This window comes from Cydia fagiglandana, chromosome 15 (genome assembly GCF_963556715.1).
Source record: "Cydia fagiglandana chromosome 15, ilCydFagi1.1, whole genome shotgun sequence".
In the NCBI taxonomy this organism is placed as follows: Eukaryota; Metazoa; Arthropoda; class Insecta; order Lepidoptera; family Tortricidae; genus Cydia; species Cydia fagiglandana.
Genome location: NC_085946.1, coordinates 13,083,330 through 13,104,117, shown reverse-complemented (window position 1 = coordinate 13,104,117; position 20,788 = coordinate 13,083,330). Strand labels below are relative to the sequence as shown.

The 20,788-nt window shown below is 40.0% G+C and overlaps 1 protein-coding gene and 1 long non-coding RNA gene across 2 annotated transcripts; one reads left to right on the top strand and one right to left on the bottom strand.

Moving 5' to 3' along the window:
* Window positions 1-414: 414 nt before the first annotated feature.
* LOC134671388 (uncharacterized) lies at window positions 415-6,839 on the bottom strand. Its single transcript, XM_063529230.1, has 7 exons — window positions 6,644-6,839; window positions 5,868-6,033; window positions 5,321-5,425; window positions 4,257-4,429; window positions 3,279-3,448; window positions 2,074-2,431; window positions 415-1,644 (listed from the first exon to the last, which is right to left on the bottom strand). The coding sequence occupies exons 1-7, from the start codon at window positions 6,825-6,827 to the stop codon at window positions 1,292-1,294; spliced, it is 1,509 nt and encodes a 502-aa protein (XP_063385300.1). The 5' UTR covers window positions 6,828-6,839; the 3' UTR covers window positions 415-1,291.
* LOC134671389 (uncharacterized) lies at window positions 4,910-18,547 on the top strand. Its single transcript, XR_010099215.1, has 2 exons — window positions 4,910-4,968; window positions 18,455-18,547. It is a non-coding gene; the product is annotated as an uncharacterized LOC134671389 (long non-coding RNA).
* The last annotated feature ends 2,241 nt before the right edge of the window (window positions 18,548-20,788 follow it).

The following is a 20,788-nucleotide window of genomic DNA, read 5'->3' as shown; positions in this document are numbered from 1 at the left end:
CTTTGGAAAAATACACAGATAGGACTCCTAGGCATAGGAAGATACCTATCCGAGATCTGACATATCTTTTATTAGCTGTACCAAACACAACAAGTACTTAGGTACCTAAACTATAAAAACTTTATTAATGTTGTAAATCGTCCTATTAGCAGTCTTTATTTTTTATTGGTTACACAATCTTTCTTTTTGTAATTTAAATGTTGTCTTCACATTCCATTTTATTTGTCAACTGGACAAATTAAAATCAATATCATTTCACGCTAAAACGCTCAAAACGCTCTAGAAAATGGCCAATTACCTATTGCTTGAATACGAATGATATAGAGTTAAGCCACGAAAAGTCTGCAGCGATTTTGATAGCCCTCGCAGTGCCAGTGTTATTTATTCACAATTTCATAGAAGTTTGACGTTTAAAATAATACTTGCACTGCGTGGGCTATCAAATCCGCTGCAGACTTTTCTTGGTCTGACTCTATCTATGAAGATGATAATCTAAATACGGGCTATCAGTGAGCAATAGCTTATGCCGTTCAATCCAGAACTGGAGCTCTCACTAGAAGAACATACTCTTGCTACCCGTGTAGAAAGAGAGGGATGTATGCAGCGGCTCCCTGCCTAGATGCCTTCTCGCTCTAACCAGACAAAAGAAACCTCAAAAAGCTCGAGAATATGGCCAATTATTGCTCGAAGACGAATGGTGATCTAAATACGGGCTATCAGTGAGCAATAGCTTACTGCCGCTCAATCCAGAACTGGAGCTCTCACTAGAAGAAAACATACTCTTGCTACCCGTGTAGAAAGAGAGGGATGTATGCAGCGGCTCCCTGCCTAGACGCCTTCTCGCTCTAACCAGACGGAAGAAACTTCAAAAAGCTCTAGAATATGGCCAATTATTGCTCGAAGACGAATGATGATCTAAATACGGGCTATCAGTGAGCAATAGCTTACTGCCGCTCAATCCAGAACTGGAGCTCTCACTAGAAGAAAACATACTCTTGCTACCCGTGTAGAAAGAGAGGGATGTATGCAGCGGCTCCCTGCCTAGACGCCTTCTCGCTCTAACCAGACGGAAGAAACTTCAAAAAGCTCTAGAATATGGCCAATTATTGCTCGAAGACGAATGATGATCTAAATACGGGCTATCAGTGAGCAATAGCTTACTGCCGCTCAATCCAGAACTGGAGCTCTCACTAGAAGAAAACATACTCTTGCTACCCGTGTAGAAAGAGAGGGATGTATGCAGCGGCTCCCTGCCTAGACGCCTTCTCGCTCTAACCAGACGGAAGAAACTTCAAAAAGCTCTAGAATATGGCCAATTATTGCTCGAAGACGAATGATGATCTAAATACGGGCTATCAGTGAGCAATAGCTTACTGCCGCTCAATCCAGAACTGGAGCTCTCGCTAGAAGAGAACATACTCTTGCTACCCGTGTAGAAAGAGAGGGATGTATGCAGCGGCTCCCTGCCTAGACGCCTTCTCGCTCTGATTAGCGAGACGAAAGCTACGGCTATCGCGCACAGGAATATGACCCCTAAGACGCAGAAGGCTAGAGCCATTTTACCGGGCGAGAGGCAGATTGTCTTGTCGCCCGGAGAGAAGCCTCGGATCAGCTCTTCCTCTTCGCTTTCTATTCTTCGTGAACCTGAAATTAAAATACGAGTCCATATTATTACTTTTTTCTTGATCTGATCAAATAGGTATATCCTGACCAGTAATATATGATCAATCAGTCAAGAGGGCGCTGTTATTCTCATATATAGGGTGACTGTTCATGTGTTCAATATTATGTATATATTAAAAAAATTGTTCTAGTGAAATTCCTGTCTCATTTCAATCATAGACAGAGAGAATTATACTATCTTTGTCTTACTTGGTTTGACGAACTATAATTTCTACAAAAAATACAGTGACTTCTACAGCCTGGCAAAAAAGAGTAGAAATTAAAAAGTGGCAACACTGTAGCGTCGTCCCGTTCTCCTATACATATTGATTTGAAAGGGACGACACTACAGTGTTGCCACTTTTTAATTTCTACACTTTTTTGCCAAGCTGTAAATATTATTTTACTCACCTCTTATAGAAGCTTCATCTTCCAACTCAATATTAGGCGCCAGCACCTCAATGCTATTATACACCTCCAGCCTATCAATGACAACTCCTTTAGCGTCTTTATCCAATCTCGCCTTTCTCAATAACCCCTCCCTCGTCTGTTGGGGCCTTTGCAAAGCTTTGCAGTCCACAAGTGGACATTTCCCTTTGCATAATTCTATGCCGCATGTCAGATGTAGTTTAGCCCGGTCAGGGAACTTGAAGGCGGCGAATGTGGTGATGGCGTGTTGGTATGTCATGATGTTTTTGAACATCAGCTCTGGGTCGGTTTTGGCGTGTTTTAGGTTGAAGTTTTCGTCCAAGTTTCGCTGCGGGTCAACCTGTGAGCAGACAAAAATTAAAGTAAGTAAAGTACCTACACAGACAATAGGGATGTTGGCATGAATCGCGAATATACCGGGTGTGGCCTGTAGCACGAGCAAATAATTAAAACATAGATTGTACTCCTCAAACGGTGACACTATTGTTCAACAACTTTTAAAAATTATGAAGTATTTAGACTCCTTATTTTTCATACAAAATAAATATTATATCTTCTATGGACGCCATCGCCACGCCATATCATTGCGATAGACGTTGCTTATTGTCACGCCTTAAACATAACAAAATTCGCAATACATTGCGTCTTAGAATAAACTTTAAAGTGACCACAAACCACAAATAATCAAACTACAAGTTATTTTCAAAAGTCGCTGAACCAATGTTGGTCAGTATGAGGAGTACAACCTACAGTTGAATTTTTTGCTCATGTTACAGGCCACACCTGGTATAACATGTTATATATAACGGATAGACTCAGAGGCCGTTTGCGAAAGTTTGAATGGTGATGGACGGTTTGGTACAACAGAAGCAATACGAATATTATGCCCCAAAGCAAACAAGATACGTTATTTTTAAACTACCTTTATAAGTTTAACCCTCTAGCCTAGCAGGCTGACTTCAAAAATGAAAGTCAAATGTCAATCTTACTGATCGAAAATAGAGCACATGTTTGAATTGCCGTATGTGGGAAATATATGTCCCTTAGCCTAAAAAAGGGGTACCCTTTTCCGCTTTTTGTCCTACCTATGCGAGAAAGATTATAATTATAAGGTTCTCTATTAAATTTATAAGTATCTTGTCCAACACCTTTGTGGTGTTTATGGCGAATTCGCTTTGAATTCTTACCGGTTCGAGATCTGCGAAGTCTATCTCTGTCCCTTTCTTATGGCGGTGGATGGAGGGGGTCGAGAAGATGGACTCGTCGATTGGGCAGCCGGCCTCGTCGAGGAGTTTCTGCGAGGCCTCCCCGAGGCCGTCGTGAGCTACGCAGTTGGTTATGCGGAGACCGACTCCAACTGAAAAATAACATATGGATAATATTAATGCTAGGTATCAATAAACATCTACCTACCAAGAAATAATATAAGAATCGCGTTAACCGAAGACAATAATATTAACTACCAAGAACTACCAACACTTTTTTTAGCATTAGAAAGAACTTGCAAGAAGGTAAGCGATCTTGACACGTCTTTTAATTGAAAAACGCTTTTTAAAAATCAGTAACGATTACTTATGAAAACAGAAGAATATAAATAACCGTATTAGATTCATAATTGTTACACATTTGCCGTGTCTTATTTTTAAAAAGTGTTTTTCACTTAAAAGGCACTTCAAGATTGTTTACCTTTTTTCTAATGCTAAAAAAAACGAACTATATATATATATCAAAAAGCCGCTAATTGGCTCTACCGAGCGATCCGTTGGGCAAACAAAGAAACGGCCCACATGGGAGTATGGAGACCGATAAATTACCATCGCAATCCTAACACCGGTATATGAGGGGACGACTAAAAAGAAGCTATGATGAAAAGCTGGGACAACACTCTAGAAAGAAGTTAATCAACTTTATTACCCATTAGGGACACTTAAGATTTCACAGAGTCGAGTCATTCATTTAACCTACCTCCACCTCCTTGCTTCTTTGCCGCTGCGCGAGAGTAAGGACTGGAGGAGCGTCTTTAAATAGCTACGACGAAATACCAGGCATCATGCACTGAATCAGCAGATTCTTTGCCTGCCCCACCTCGACCTGGCGTGTTTACTAGTTTGCGAGACTGGAACCAGCTCCATCCAGCTGACTCCAGGGGCCGTTCACTATCTTACCAGGCAGCGTGCACTGGATCAGCAGCTTCGTCGGCTGCCCCACCTCGACCGTGGCGGGCTCGCTGCTGGGCGAAGCTGGGACCAGCTCCATCCACGCCCGAGCTGATTCCAGCAGCCATTCACGCTGCTCCATTTCAGCTGGATTCACCCAGCCTTGCCGGTTGCGACCGGTTCTGAAATACAAGATTGAATTTGAGCTATTATAGATATTATTTATTGCACACAACATTATGGTATGCCAGGGGCCCATTTCTCGAACGCTATTAGACTAATATTATTAGTCCACGAACTGGGGCCCATTTCTCAAACGCTATTAGTCTAATATTATTAGTGTGTTGCCATGGCAACCCATACGATTTGACAGTTAGTGGACTAATAATATTAATCTAATATCGTTCGAGAAATGGGCCCCTGTCAAATCGTATGGGTTGCCATGACAACACACTAATAATATTAGACTAATATCGTTTGAGAAATGAGCCCCAGATCCACCCCCAGATCTAACTTGTGTGCTCGATGATTATTTCTTTGTCGAGGAATGAGTCAGCACTGTGGTCTAATAGGTATTTATATCCTTTTTTAAATCCTTATTAGATCCTTACTAGCGACCCGCCTCGGCTTCGCACGGGTTAACAAATTATACACCCAAACCTTCAAGAATCACTCTATTCATAGGTGAAAACCACATGAAAATCCGTACAGTAGTTTTTGAGTTTATTGCGAACACACAAACAGACAGACGCGGCAGGGGTCTTTTTTTTATAAGGTGTAGTGATAAATCTTAGTTAAGTGTCACAAGCACATTGAAGTAAACATTGTAGGAAACAACCGTGAATAAACTATATACTCGTAAGAACAGGTGGGAATATGGAAAAATCTGAAGATAGAGACTTTCCCTGACGCAGAGAATTACTAAAACAAACACTAGAATTACAGAGAAACACTAGAAGTCAGAGAGAACTTGACAAGCATTTCTCGAAACAGTTAAATAGTTAGCCGATGGTACGAGAGAGACTACAAATAATAGTTTATTGATATAAGTAAAGGTGTTTATTTATATTTACCTCGTCTTTTTAGCTTCCTGCCCGATCATTTCTCGTAGTTTAGAGTTGATGACTCCCTCGAGAGCTGAACTGTTGATACGAACCGCACGCGGTTGCAGTTTACACCTGTAAATTATAACAAAAAACTGTATGTTACCCTATGTTTAACTCTGTCGAAATCGTTGATAAATACTGACTGCCAGTGGTTATTCTTCTTGTCTAATACCGGAGAGTATGCTTTTTATCTGGGAAATTACTTCAAAGGCATCGCTGTGTTCAGAATGTACTCTCTGATCTAACTTCTTCTTCTCTGTCGTATCGCTCTTAGACAGAGCGGTCGTCGTCACTTTCACTTTGAGGCGTCCGCATCGGAAGTAGAGGCAGACACAGCTCTTTGTACGATTTCCCACCATCTCGCCCTGCGGTCTCCCACTGCGGATTTTATTTGGTCAATCCAGCGTATAGTTGACTTGCCGCGCGATCTCGTTCTCTCCACTCTTCGTGACCTAACTACCAAACTACTAACACGAGCTAATAGTTGGAATGCTATTGCATGCTGTTTCCTCACCTGACCACGAGCTCCTGATCTGTGGACTGCTGTAACATGCGGTCCATCTGCACGACCAGCTCCACGGTATAGTACAGCTGGTCGTCGCTGGTCGCGTTCAGGGTGGAACTCCTCACGCCGCATGCGTTCGTCGGTAGATGCAGAGACACCTTCGTTTTGTGGTTGCCTGAAAATGGAAAATTAATTTTGTACAAACGTTCTGAAACAATTTAGCAACTTCTACTGCTGACTGGACAACGAGCCTTTGAAAGAGGCTCGGTCTCATTTGCTCCAAAATTTTTGCTGCACCTTGCATCACTATGTCGAGAATTTCTTGCTAAAGAAGCCTTTGAACGGCTGCGCCATTTCCAGCGACACGGTGAACGAGCCGCGATCGTACGTCGTGCTGACGCCCACTATGCTCACCTTGCACCCTACACTCCCTCGAGAAGTCCTTGCTAAACAGTAAGCCTTTGAACGGCTGCGCCATTTCCAGCGACACGGTGAACGAGCCGCGATCGTACGTCGTGCTGACGCTCACTATGCTCACCTTGCACCCTACACTCCCTCGAGTAGTCCTTGCTAAACAGTAAGCCTTTGAACGGCTACCCCATTAGCAACGACACGGTGAACGAGCCGCGGTCGTACGTCGTGCTGACGCCCACTATGCTCACCTTGCACCCTACACTCCCTCGAGAAGTCCTTGCTAAACAGTAAGCCTTTGAACGGCTACCCCATTAGCAACGACACGGTGAACGAGCCGCGGTCACATGTCGTGCTGACGCCCACATGCTCACCTTGCACCCTGCACTCCCTCGAGAAGTCCTTGCTAAACAGTAAGCCTTTGAACGGCTGTGCCATTTCCAGCGACACGGTGAACGAGCCGCGATCGCACGTCGTGCTGACGTCCACGACGCGGTTCTGTGCGTGCGCGCACGTCAGCGCTAGCAGCACGTGCGCGACCTGCACTGCGCGCCACATGGCGAGGTCTGTGGACAAGATAAATTTACTTTAAAATTGGTTACTTAGCATAATATTTTACTATCTAAACACTAAGTTCAATAGGTGGTGGTAGTAGTGCTCGACATGCTAATGCACAATAGATGCATGCCACGCCGCTGTCACCTCTATTGCCAATGATTTAAGTTTCAAGATGTCATGTACTGGGACCTCGTCGAACACCAGTACCACACCAGTATTTTATTTACAATATTAACAATATACAATACAATTTTTTTTCTACAGAAATAAGTCAGGTGGTATAATCCAGTAGATTCTTACTTTAGATATATTATCTTTAGTTAAAATTATGCTGTCGTTGCGTCGTTTATAAATACAAAGGACTTAGTAAAGTCAAAGAACTACGAAAAGAAAAAAAGAATAACCAACTAAGCCGCCATTGCCGAGTCATTTAGAGTGATTTTGCGGTAAACGCGGTACGAAACGGATATTAGGGTAATTTGAAACCTAGACTAGATTTATAAATGGTGGTATAAAAGTAAAAATGAACGCAAATTGCTTTCGCTTCTCAAATACATTGTTGACGACGTTGCCATTTGTATGGACATGCCTGTAACAACTATATTACAGTACATCTGGTGCTACATTACGACACCGGTGCTATAATAAGCATATTACGTAACTACGCCGATTTAAAGGGCCATATGTGCTGTAAAACGTTATACACGTGCGTGCATCTATTCCCGGCGATCAAAGATAGGAATGAAAGTTATTCTACCTGTCCCCGTCGATTATCTATCCCAGCGGTCGGCAACCTTTTAGCAGCCAAGGGCCACATAGTAGTTAACGGAGGTGACGCGGGCCGTACTTGGTTAATATTTATGACTTTATCAGACATTGTCGTTTGTCACTATTACATACAAAATAGCCAAGGCGGCTCTCAGGCCGCAAGTGACAGGTTCACGAGCCGCATGCGGCCCGCGGGCCGCAGGTTGCCGACCTATCTATCCCAAACCCACCGAAGCGGGGACCGAGGAGAATATACCAGAATGAATGCTAGAGGTATATTATATTTGCTAAATAAAATAAATTGAACTCATTATAGGTAATTAGGTTGTATCATTTGAGATGAAAGGCATCCTGATTCGTTTCTGTCCATTGTTCGATTTTATGTAAACCGAAGAGATCATAGACAATTAGAAACACAGGTCATAGAAACAAAGGCGCCATTTCCTCTGCTCTCGTGTCTATGGTAAGGCCTTAACGAACCGTTAAGTGGCCGGCAGATACCCTACTTCGATTAGACGTTTAGTAGAAATTAAAACAGCTTTGTCTTAGATTTAGGCCGGTGCCAGCATTCAGCATAATAATATGATAGTTTGAAAACAGTCTCAAATTGAATTCACTAATCTGGAGTTCTCAAAGAGTTCTCAAGATGACAATAGCATTCTTCGTCTATCAAGTTAAAGCTAGAAGCAATGATTTATCTTAAAATGCCAACCGCAACACCACGTTTCAAGTTTCTCTTGGTGGGCATTTAAATGGACCGTGACATGATACACCATTAATACCACCACCACTACACCATTGATACCTGTGTTACAGTTTCTCATTTAGGAAATACACTTTAAATACTCTGAAAAAAAAAGTACCCAGATAGTGCTGAGGTCAGATAACATTTAATAGATACATATTTTTAGAAATTCTTCTGTAGAGTTGACGCTCCATGATTTACATCTGTTCGCTTTCATACATTTAATACTTACCTATCCAATTATTATACTCAAATACATACAAACTGACTCAAACATCTTTATTGCTCTTATATTACAAGTATTACAGACCCTGTCAGGCCACAGCAATTTAGTCTAATACATACTTAAAATTAACCTCATTAATTACATGTCGGTCTCAACAAACGCACATATCATTTCAAAGTTTACCGGAAACCTCACTATCCCGTAGCTTAATTACATAAACAGTTATGTGTTGCGTATTCATTAACAGTAATTACCTAATTAGCTGTCATGCGGGAACGTCGGAAGCATTGTTTGCCGACGCACTTTGAGAAGAAAACCTCTTTACACGCTTAGTACAAAAACAGCTTAAATTATGAGAATTTCTGAAGGCGAATACGGCCATTTTGTTTGGAACAGTATAGATAAAAGATGTCGCTTATCGTAAAATAATGATGGCTGATTAAGCAAAAGATATAAGATGAAATTTAATCGGTGGTACAGGTACAAGATAGGTACCGTGAAATGGGGTGAGTTGGGTGAAATTTGACTTTCAAACCTCGATAAAGTTTTATTTTTACATGTGAAAACTGAACGGTGTATATAATAAGTGGTTCGGACGTTTGTATTTTAGTTTGTATTTTATTTGGGTAGTTCCATTTCATAACTTTGACGATAAAGAGGAAAACCCACCTCACCCCGTAGTGCCTCGTACTTGGGGTGAAAGGGTTTTTCATACAAAGGTGATTTTGGAAGATTGTTGGATCGATTTTTTTTTATTATGCGTATTACTATAGCCCCATTTTAAATTGGAATAGATTATTTTTGTAGCAGTAGCCTTAAAATCCCTTCTCACCCCCCTCTCAAACCTCTCCCCATTCATAACCCAACTCTCCCCGCGAAACCTACTCACCCCGTTTTACGGTACATATAATTACTATAAAAGGTAATGTTTACACCATTGCCCTGTTTATCAATTTAAGGCTATCTCTTCACTGAAGCGGAGACGAGAGGAAATAACCAATATCATTGGTTGTTCAGCCCTTCTCCGCTCCGCTGGATTATAATATTCATAACCAATGCTATTTGTTGAATTTTCTCATCTCTGCTGGTCTCTGCTTCAGTGGAAAGGCCAGCCTTATATATTTGTAACAACTATATTTCCTATCTTTGCGTTAAAATTAGTAAAAACAGGCTATATAGGCTGTCTGGCATCAATGGAGTACGCTATCTTTCAGGTAGAAGACCAAATAAATACTGTCTTAAAAACTACATTCTCTTCTTTGACCTGTTATTGTCAAAATCTGTGTCTGATATTGTGCTCAAACTAACAAAGGGCCGTAGTCTTTTATAGAGTAAATTAAAAATTAAAACCATGGTCTACCGTTAAGACTGACAATAGCTCGTGTAGGTCAGTAGTGTACCGTAAAAAGAGCGTTCTGCGTGAAAATTGATAAAACGCTATAAATAAGACTCATGAACACGCTATGGAAACAAAACTAAGCCATGAATGTGAAAGCATTTCATACTGACCACTGAGCCCCATATCTGGTTTAAAGTTGTGTGAAATTTGAACGTTATTAAAGGCACAATAAAGTTTATATTCAATGTGCACTAGATGACGAGAATGACAATGCAAGTGTTTAATATGGCGGTATGATCGACCCAGTACGTTCGATTAGATGGGTTTCGGATAAACCTATAGTATTAGGAATAGTAGGTTACGGGTTTCGGGTGACCTTTAAAGGTAGTGAAATTAATGTTCTCTAGTAAGTACTTCGCCCTAATTCTTGCGATTTGCAAAAAAACTAGCAATAGGAAAATAGATATAGTTTTTCGCGACAAGTAACGAGGCACAACGGCACACAGGGGCTTCTTATGTGTCGGTATGACACAGCCTTTGCAAAAAAAACTTAGCAAAAATAAATCTGTAAACCAAACCAGTTCAAATAAAAAAAATAACTTATCTTGATGATATACCTCCTGCAGGATAATAACCCATACGCAAATGTAAAGTATACAATCATACAAAAAATAGATTACAGTAAATCAACGCAAAAACGTGTAGAGAGACCAATTAGACTCAAAAAAATATCATGTGATGTGGGAACAAGTCGAGGGCTAACCACAGGTCGCCGTAGCACTGTCCACATTTAACTGATAATTTTTAGACCTTAATGCGAAGATATAAGGTCCATCTATGGTCAGTTAAGAGTTGCTGTGACTAATAATACGTGCCTCAAATTATTGCGTTTGCGCAGGTATACAATTATTCTTTCTACGCGCTTATTAGAAATCGGAGCTGTCCTTTGAAGTTATGTGGATATTACTAGTTCATAAATAATAATAATATTTTTGTTCATGAGAAATTAAATAAACTCTATGTTTTCTCTCTTGTCTCAATGATACAGTCTGTGCGGAAGGAGAAAAGTCGTAGAATGTATTGGATACATTTCACGACTCTTCTCTTTCCGTACAGACTACAAAAGAACTTTTTACAGATTTGAATTAAATTTTGAAAGCGTAGGATATTTTTTTTTAAATGTAATTGAGTAATTGATTTGAGTCAAACGGTCCTCGCTAGAGATACGGGCGGCCGTTTGCTCTTTGATTCAATTCTTTGGTTCCCATAATAGTACGGGTGAACCTGCCCCAAGTTTTAGGTAGGGAGGTATTCACCATGATGGGCAGCAGAACTGCTGCAAACCAGGTAAGGATAAGAACCTACGGTACGGTACGGTACGGCATCTACCATCGGGGTAGTCTATAATGTAAGCTGCACCGACTAACTCCTCGTGCCTGCTTCCATCCGTATAACCAGCTAGAAAACGATTGATGTAAGTATTTCAGTTAGGTAATCTTGGGTTACATAAATTTCAAACCAAAAAAGGTCATATTTGTATAAGTATATACCCGTTTATTTGTATATTGGAATATCAATCTATTTTGATTGTTTATAGAGTAGGTAAATAATGGTTCTTAAATTTATACATATCGTTAATAATTAATATTTTATAAGTACCTATACTTATATTACATGATAAAACTAATCAAATGCAAAATATAAAACAAAGTAATAAGAGTTGTAGGCAACGAGTACTGGAAGCGAGCGAACCTATAACATTAAATTAGACAAAAAAATACATAAAATAAAAGATCTAGCTAATTTAGCCAACTGCAACTAAATAATATCGAGTCGGGCAGAGTTCATTGGCTTCTAATTCAACACGCTGAGGTAATAATGACCAATTTTCTAACGCGATTCGGTTTCCATCCAGTCATTAAAGTAATGCCGAAGGCCCGGATTATATACAACTTACCAAAGGTTAAAGGAACGTGTTAATTTTACAGCAATTTGTTGCTATGAAGTGCTCTAGCGTTAGCATTTATTTTTGAAATATTGGAGGACGTGCGAATAGTTTACAATCCGCGAAGAAATTCAAAGGTGTACCTATGTGAATTCCCCATTGCATTCGGCAATAATTTTACCTTAATCAGTTATAATAATTATCTGCAATTAACTTACCTATTCCTGAAACAAACATGTTTGTGAATCGGGTAAATTATGGTAAGAAGGTACGGTTATATTTATCCTATTCTTGTCTTCTGCAAGTAACTGTTCTGTTGGATTGTAAACTCCAAATTCCAAGCCTTTAAGTAATTGTACTTCGATGTTTAGCTAGTGAATCTACCATCAGGCGGGCTGTAACCTTGTTTGCCACCACCGTGGTATAAAAATTACCTTTTACCACATACCAAAATTTACATAAGGCGAGAAGTTAAAAAGAAAACTTTTCGCTGACATTACAATTGTTAATAAAAAGTTTGATAAAATGACCCGCGGAAGTCACATTACATTACATATTTTCTTATGCCCATAACATAACCAGTATAATAATAAAATTGCCGGTGTTGCCAGCTCCGAGACAAAAACTAGACATTATAAATTACACAGATGTTATCATTACCTCAAAACGGTGATGTTATGTACCGTTACGGGAAACTGTCTCATGAGCATAATATCCTACAAACTTATTCGTGCGTGTGGATGAAAGATGAGCTAACTTTTTATTCATAGTTTTGGCGCTGTTTTAAGAAAGACATCACTGAATAAGCCGCAGATATATCATATTTGTATATTTTTAAAAATAAAGCACCACCTGTACCTACATTGCCTTGACTTTTAGCCTAGATCTTATGGTGAGGTGGACGGAAGTCGATATGTTAAATTTTCGATGCGATTTTCTATTATCAAAAGAGTATTATGTATATGATTTGTGTCAAAAGCAAATGCTGTACCTATTCCTCCGTTTTGTTTATTAAAGGCAGAAGGTTATTTTAACATATAATACATTAACTTCTTTAAAAAAAATTTTTTTTTTGTTTATAGTTTTGAATCTCGTTTAGGTAAGTACATATGTTTGTGTAGTTTTCGAGGCATACGCACTACACAAGATTAGACTAAATTCAAGTGATATGAGAGTTTATGTACTTTAGATAATATGCCTACAAAACCCTTTACCGAGCGTTGCCCGACATGCTCTTGGCCGGTTTTTACTAATTCCACTTCCGTAATTCGGATATGGCTACTGGTGTCAATTGCAGCGGATTGATTTCAAGCAAATAAGTCTTACTATCATAATATTGTTACGTTAGGTTACGTCAGTTAGCGTGAATTATACAGGGTGATTCATGAGACGTGAGCAGGACTAATCCTGCACACTCAGTAACTGATAATTGACCGATCACCGTCGTATTTAGGTGAAACAACCACACTTTTTCCTATTTTTCGACTTTTTGGTGAGGGCAAATTTAATTCTCTACAATCATGGTCACCATACAAGACCTAATTAATAAACATAAAACCTCTTTTACGAAGAAAATAAAATGTCAAACCTGGGTGAGATACGAATTTTCAAAAGTAAACAGACCGTGATGACAGTGATGACATTCAATTTGACACAGAATATCGATAGTTTAGTATTCTAATGTTAGGGTGACCATCCATGTCGTAAATAAATTAATAACTTTTTTTTTTCAACACGACTAGAAAATTAACGTTAAACTCACTAATACTGATAGGAAACAGTTGCTTATAATTTACGAAATGTGCAGTGTTAGTCCTGCTCACGTCTCCTGAATCACCCTGTATATATACTTATATAAGTGTAAAATTAATTTCAAAATCTAACCTGGCTTTGGGCTGAGCAGAGATGACAGTAACATCTCTGAACAGACTCTGACTTAGCATATAGATGTTCTCGTCATTTTCTAGAGTAGCTCCGTACCGGACTATAATATTTTCTAACGTCGTCTGGCCAACCTAACCTTGGTGCGATCAACGCTGATAGAGGTAGCATATATCCCATTGACAGTTAAGAATCTCTAAAAGTGCCCAAGAAAGTGCATTACAGCGCCTGGAATGAATGGTATCAACTAGTCAGTACAATATAAAAGCACCTTTAAATACGTATCGATAGCTATTTAAGTAAAGTAAGTAGAGCAAAAACCTATGTTATGTAGTTCCTCATGGTATAAATTCCATCTTATAACAGGGACAGTACCGCAAAAAGAAATGAGAGTGTGTCGCTATGTCCAAGGAATCTTGAGCGTGAAACATAAAACACTGCAGACCCGTCCTTTTTATATCAAACGACGTAACTGACATGTTTACAACATCAAAATATGCTGTTCTTCATTAAGAAAAGAAAAATGTTCACAAAATATTGACTGGGGAAAATGGCCATTCAGAAAGTAACGGCAAGCGGTAATTTAGCACCGCAGAATCCAAGTGACGGCTAAAAACGATAATTGCGTGAAATTTTATTATACAATTTATCCATTATTTAGTCGCCGATGATAAATAGATACGTTTTTTTCTCTAGCAACTTAAGTTACTTAACTCTTTTTAATCGACTTAAAAAAACCGAAACAGTCAATTCAGTTCATTTTATTTTTGTTGCCTCAGTACCTATTCCGTTCAAGCGATTAAGAAAATTATTTTTTGTTTGAAAGTATATACTTACAGATTGGTCCCATTTATTAATTTTATCGAAAAATCAAGCATTTGCATAAACTGTTCTATTTATATCTTTTTGGTGAAATGGAACTGCTCATGAAGAGTAGGTATGTTTTGTGTGGTCGGTTTTTTCTATGCCAAATGCAAAACAGAGCTCCACAGATCGACGTCGACTAGACTAGACTGACAGACAGACAGACAGACGTTGAACTGCAGATACTATCACGGTCACGGTCACGGGTTACCGCCGATCTAATCACTTGCCGCAAAAAGCCAAATAGAGGTAAGGCATAGATTTGACACGCACATGTACTGTTCCGCTGTAATGCCCTTGTTTCTTTATGAATTTGACACGGTCTCGATAAAGTAGAAAATATGAATTAGTATGGACTAATCCATACTATCCATATACATATAATATATATTAATTTAATATATATATATATATAATTATTTTAATATTATAAAGGCGAAAGTGTGTCTGTCTGTCTGTCTGTCTGTTACCTCTTCACGCTTAAGCCGCTGAACCTATTTAGTTGAAATTTGGTATAGAGATAGTATGAGTCCCGGGAAAGGGCGTAGGATAGTTTTTATATCGGAAATCATCCCTGAAGAGAATGCAAATGGGGTGGAATTGAAAGATTTAATGAATTGCCAAATAATTGAAGTAAGCAATGCGCGAATTGAATGATTGCTATTAGCATTATCCAGGCGCTATACCAAATTTAGCTGCTGTCACTAATTCAACGCAGAGCAGACGAAGTCGCGAGCAAAAGCTAGTACATTTATTATTTGTTAAAATCAAGATCGTAAAAAAAGCATAAGTCCCGTATGTATATAGAACAATTGGACGTAGTTTAGCGTAAAAGATCCATCCTCTAAAATTTGTCATTTAAATGAATGACTTTTCCGTTTGACAGAAAGTTCAAATTTTACTAACAGATTTTTGTGGGTTGGATCTTATTACTCGTATTAGACTGTGACAGATACCTGCTTTAACACGCAAACTGCTGTGTGTTTTGGGAAATAATAGCAGATAGTTGTATTTGTATGTAAGTTGTATCATCTGTTACTATTGATACTGACTGCACCAGTGTTAACTGCCGGTCCTTAATGCAGAATCTAAAGCTAGGTAATCTATAGACTTAAGCTTCCCACAGTCAGGGCCATTGTCGTCAGTTTCCTACGTTACAATCGAGTTTCACCTTTTTATCCTCTAGGAATAAACAGGACCCCTATTCGACAAGCGACGTTTGACGTATCGTGTTGATCTCCCGTTGATGTGGGAAAAATCATAAGCTCTCGAATACGTACAATGTCAAAATTTGACATTAACAATCCACAGTTAGGGTGACAAGCAAACCAAACCGAACCACCCTTAGTTTAGAGTTGAGTTTTGGTTGCACCAAATGATATTATCCACCGTTGATGGAATCAACACTCAGTATGCAATAAAATCAACTGTTGATTTGACGTGGATGCGAAATCTGACAGTTGTACGTGTCGAATTTGGCCCCAGTCGATAGGAATCGATCATGTTGAATGATGCAGTTTTTAAAGTGCAGGTTTCCGACAGTTTGTATTGAGATAATTTATTACATGTTCACATTGTCGACGTCGGAATTTATACAGCTAGGTTCTGACGTCCTAAGATAGCTAGTTCTACAATGCCGGGTGGTTACCTGTCTCTGTAGTTGACTGTACACGTGAATCGGCTCTTTATGGCTCCTCTACACGATGGACCAACGCCGGCCACTCCAAGGGACGCATTTATGCGTTAGAGGGAGCAAGTGTTATTGCTATCTCATTCTACCGCATGGCTGCGTCCCTTGGAGTGGCCGGCGCTGGCCCATCGTGTAGAGGAGTCATTAGCCGCGTAAGGTGAAAACGCCGCCGCCGGTTCGATTCTCGCCTCGGCCACTGAGGGCTTGGACAGTTTTTCTTTTAATTATATTCCTATATAAGTACGAGTAGGTATACTTTGGTATGAGTCTGGTATTAGATAATCAATTGGTATATAAAATCAAGCGTTTACTTTAATAGTTCTGAGTGGTTAATTTTCAAATAAACAACGCTACATCCAATTAACTCACAAAGCGCAGCGACCATGAACCCGACCATTGTTACCCAAAAATGTCTCACAAGCGTGTTTCCTACAAAACTGTCGTTACCGTATGCCCATTTTCCCGGCAAGTAGTGCAAACGTTCTACAACAGTTACGTGCCGTTACGCGCACGGGTGTGTTTATGGCTTGTGCGAGCAGCGAGCCAGGCTGTCGAGCTCACCAGTATAACGCGGCTTCATCTTTAAGTCGTTTGAAATCATAGCAGAATCCGAAAAAGGTGTTTTTTATGATATAGGAGGCAAACGAGCAGACGGCTCACCTGATGGTAAGCGATTACCGCCGCCCGTCCATGGGGTCAACACCAGAAGGGTTGCAAGCGCGTTGCCGGCATTTAAGATGGGAGTACGCTCTTTTCTTGAAGGTTTGAAGGTCTTTTCGGTCCGGAAATACCGCAATTCATTCCACAGTTTGGCTGTGCGAGGCAGGAAGTTTCTGGAGAAACGCACAGTTGAGTTGAGTCAGCTTATGATCCACAAATTACACAAATATAACATGTTTTTTTATACCAGCCTTACAGTAACAGTCTATATTATACTCGTATATCATATTATGAACGATTGTATTTTTGCCATACGAATAAATAAAGTAACAGTCTAAGATGGTGTAAGGACACAAGGGAATCTATGCGTTATACGTTAGTCTCCTTCCACTTAGAAAGCAGCACGAAAGAAGCACAGCAGTCCTTGCCGTAGTGGTTCGCCCGCACATCACATACCATTAAGGTTTGCGTTTCGTCTCTCACTCATTACCTTCACTCCCTTCTTATAGGAAACCGGTACGTAAGTTCTGCACTCAAAATGACGGTACAAAGCCCAACTCATAGTTGTGGGATTGCAAACTGATGTCACGCAAGAGGAAGTACTCATGCTTCAAAGTTGTAATGAATAGAGACAAATTAATGTCCTGTGCAAATAATTTGAGGTCATCCATGTACAGAAGGTGAGAAATTACTTCACTCTCTCTCCGAAGCCGGCAACCTAGTCCCAAATCCTTCAGCAAGGTGCTGAGGGGATTCAGAGCCAGGCAGAACCACAAGGGACTTAGACTATCAGCCTGGAATAATCCTCGCACAATCCTTATAAAATCCTGCGGGCCAGGACGGTCATCACCAGACAAATCTCTAAATAAATGCTTGCTGGTTTTCGGGTAATGCTATACACAAAGACGACGATAACACGACGATCGATAAAAAGATTTCTGTCTTCCTGTATATAGGTATAAGCTGTAAGCAACAGCTTCAACGGGAGCTCAAAGCTTTTTATATACTGGTCTGCTCCAAGCTTTTGACTCACTCAAGTTGAGTCGTCTGGAATGTTTAACGGGTAAGACGCGGGAATGCGGACGCCAACGGAACACAAACCCTGCACTTACAATGTCGTGATGCTCTGTGGGAATGTTAAGGTCTAGGTTTGGTTCGTAGGCGCAATTTATGTCTAGTTTACGGTAAGCCATATGCAGGTTCGTAGGTATATAGTAAGAGATATGCACACGATCTTTAAAAGATAGACATACAACATCGCGGACTTTTTTGTAGGCCCATGAAAGAGAGACAACCCCACCATACATTTTGTTGTTATAGGCAGCATCTCAAACGTATTAGGCAGCGTTTTCGAGTAAAGCTCCTACCCAGCGTGATTTTTTCCAACAACATGGTCATATTTCAACCAATCTTAACAAAACCTTAACAAGTTATATTCTTAAACCTTCCTCAAGAGTCTGATGAATCACTCTATTGACAGATGAAAATCGTATGAAAATCCCTTTTGAGTTTTGGAGTAGTTTTATAAGATGCAGTGAATTGACGTTTTCCCCTAGATTTGCGGATGCTAGGTTGCGTGACAGTCGTGCATGTGGCGAATACGTCGCTCTAAAAATGGTACAATTAAAAGACTGACCAATGTAAACGCAATTCGGAACAATGCACATCTCATATGAATCTCTGCTCACCTAAAAAATGACCTCCCACGCTACACTTTACACTACAAATAGCGTCAGCCCACTCATATTAGAGCATTTAGTTCGTCTCGGTTGGCGTCACCCGACGTAACAGATCACATGTGAATCCACGACTTTCACTCTCGCGCCCGTGATGTTATCTAACGGTTGAGGCGGGCCATCTCTTGACTTTGACTTGAAGATGCACGCCCTAACGCTGTGGCGTTATCAAATGATCAGACATAGAACTTTTCCTGGCAAAAAAGAGTCATATATTCCTCGCTGTCCCGGCATTTTGCTACGGCTCATGGGAGCCTGGGTCCTTGGCAACTAATCCCTAGAATCGGTGTAGGCAGTAGTTTTTACGAAAGCGACTGCTATCTGACTTTCCAGCACAGAGGGTAAACTAGGCCTTATTGGTATTAGTCCGGTTTCCTCACGATATTTTCCTTCGCTATAAAGCGACTGGTAAATATCAAATGATATTTCGTACATAAGTTCTGAAAAACTCATTGGTACGAGCCGGGGTTTGAACCCCCGACCTTCGGATTGCAAGTCGCACGCTCTTACCGCTAGGCCATCCAACGCTTCCCTGGCAAAAAAGAGTGATTGAGAAAATGAAACATTGACATGTCTGTTATCGATTTTACCTTAACGTTACAAATGTTTTTAACATTGTTAGCGCCACTTGCACCATTTCACTAGCCCGAAGTTAACCGGTTAAACCTGGAGTTACCGTTAACCCCGGGTTAGTGGGATGGTGCAAGTGGGCCTTAAATGAATTAGCCTATTTATTGGGACGAAGTTCCTTATCGGACGGTTGGAGGATGGTGGCTACGCGAAAAAAGTGTAAGATTTTGCCGTCACAGATCATACTATTGCGAAATATGTGACAGATTTTGCCGTCACAGACCATAGGTACTATTGAGGATAATGTAATGAGACTAATGAGAATGAAAATGAAGGATGAGGATAATGGATACGGACACGAAGAACATAACATAACATATCATAACATAACAATGAGCAAGAGTATGAGAATGAACATGAACATTGAATACGTCACCAGCCTTTCTTAACTTTGTTCCAATCGAGTGTTTCACGATACTCACCAATATTTTTTTCAATTAACTGTCATATATATCTAATAATAATTATCGCCAAATTCCTGGCATACCCACCAATATAACTGTCCAACACACTTCTCCACATTATCAACCCATACACGTATCAACTTATGACTTCAACGTTAATGTTATACCGAAGAAACTGAGCTCTTATTGTACATTAAATAAGGTTCTATATCGCCCTAATAAAACTTGCTTATCACTAGGTATTCTAAATACGAAAGGATTTGATACATTCGAGAATAAGCCACACTTAATCCATTTTAAGATACTCCTATCTTGACTCACTCATTCCCACAATCCCTAGTATAATTTGACCCCAAGAAACGTCACAACTGTTCTATCGTGAGCCAGTTTTTCGCTGGTTCGACTTCACCGGCGGAATCCTTCGTGAACAGGGGCCTAATTTGTATGTGCGGCAGCAAGCGACCCCCTGTGCTTCTGACCTACAGAACCTTGACTTGTAGGGTTCCATGAAAGTCGGGAAAGCGTCGAAGTGGAGCGTGGGCGACGTATGGCACTGATAGTCTTTGTTCTGATTTATATTCATTGTCGTAAAGTACAGAGGGGATCAATTATGATTTAATGTGCGCTTGTGTCGCAAATTCTTAGTAATATATCGATGGAAAGGCGGATCTGTTCGCGATTATGATAAATAGAGTAATGACAACGAAAGATGCATTAACAGGCATAGATATCTGAGCGTCTCCACTCTGGAGATATTGCAGAAATGCCTGCCAACTTCAATCTTGTCGGGAGAAAAATCTGTTCCTTAAAAATGTAACAAACATGTAGGATAATAATGCGTTATACGGAACATCGACTTATTTGGAACTCGAGTTCCATAGACTTTTATTTTCCAAGATATAACTCAAATCTCTCTTATTATAAACGAGAAGAGTAGTATAGAACCTCATTAAAAAAAATTAAGACACTTATTTTAAAAAGCATGAACGTAATGTGCGCTATGGAGGACAGAAATAGCTGTTCCCACTTTAGCACCTCAATAATGTCAAAGAAAAACATAATTGCGTCAAGTT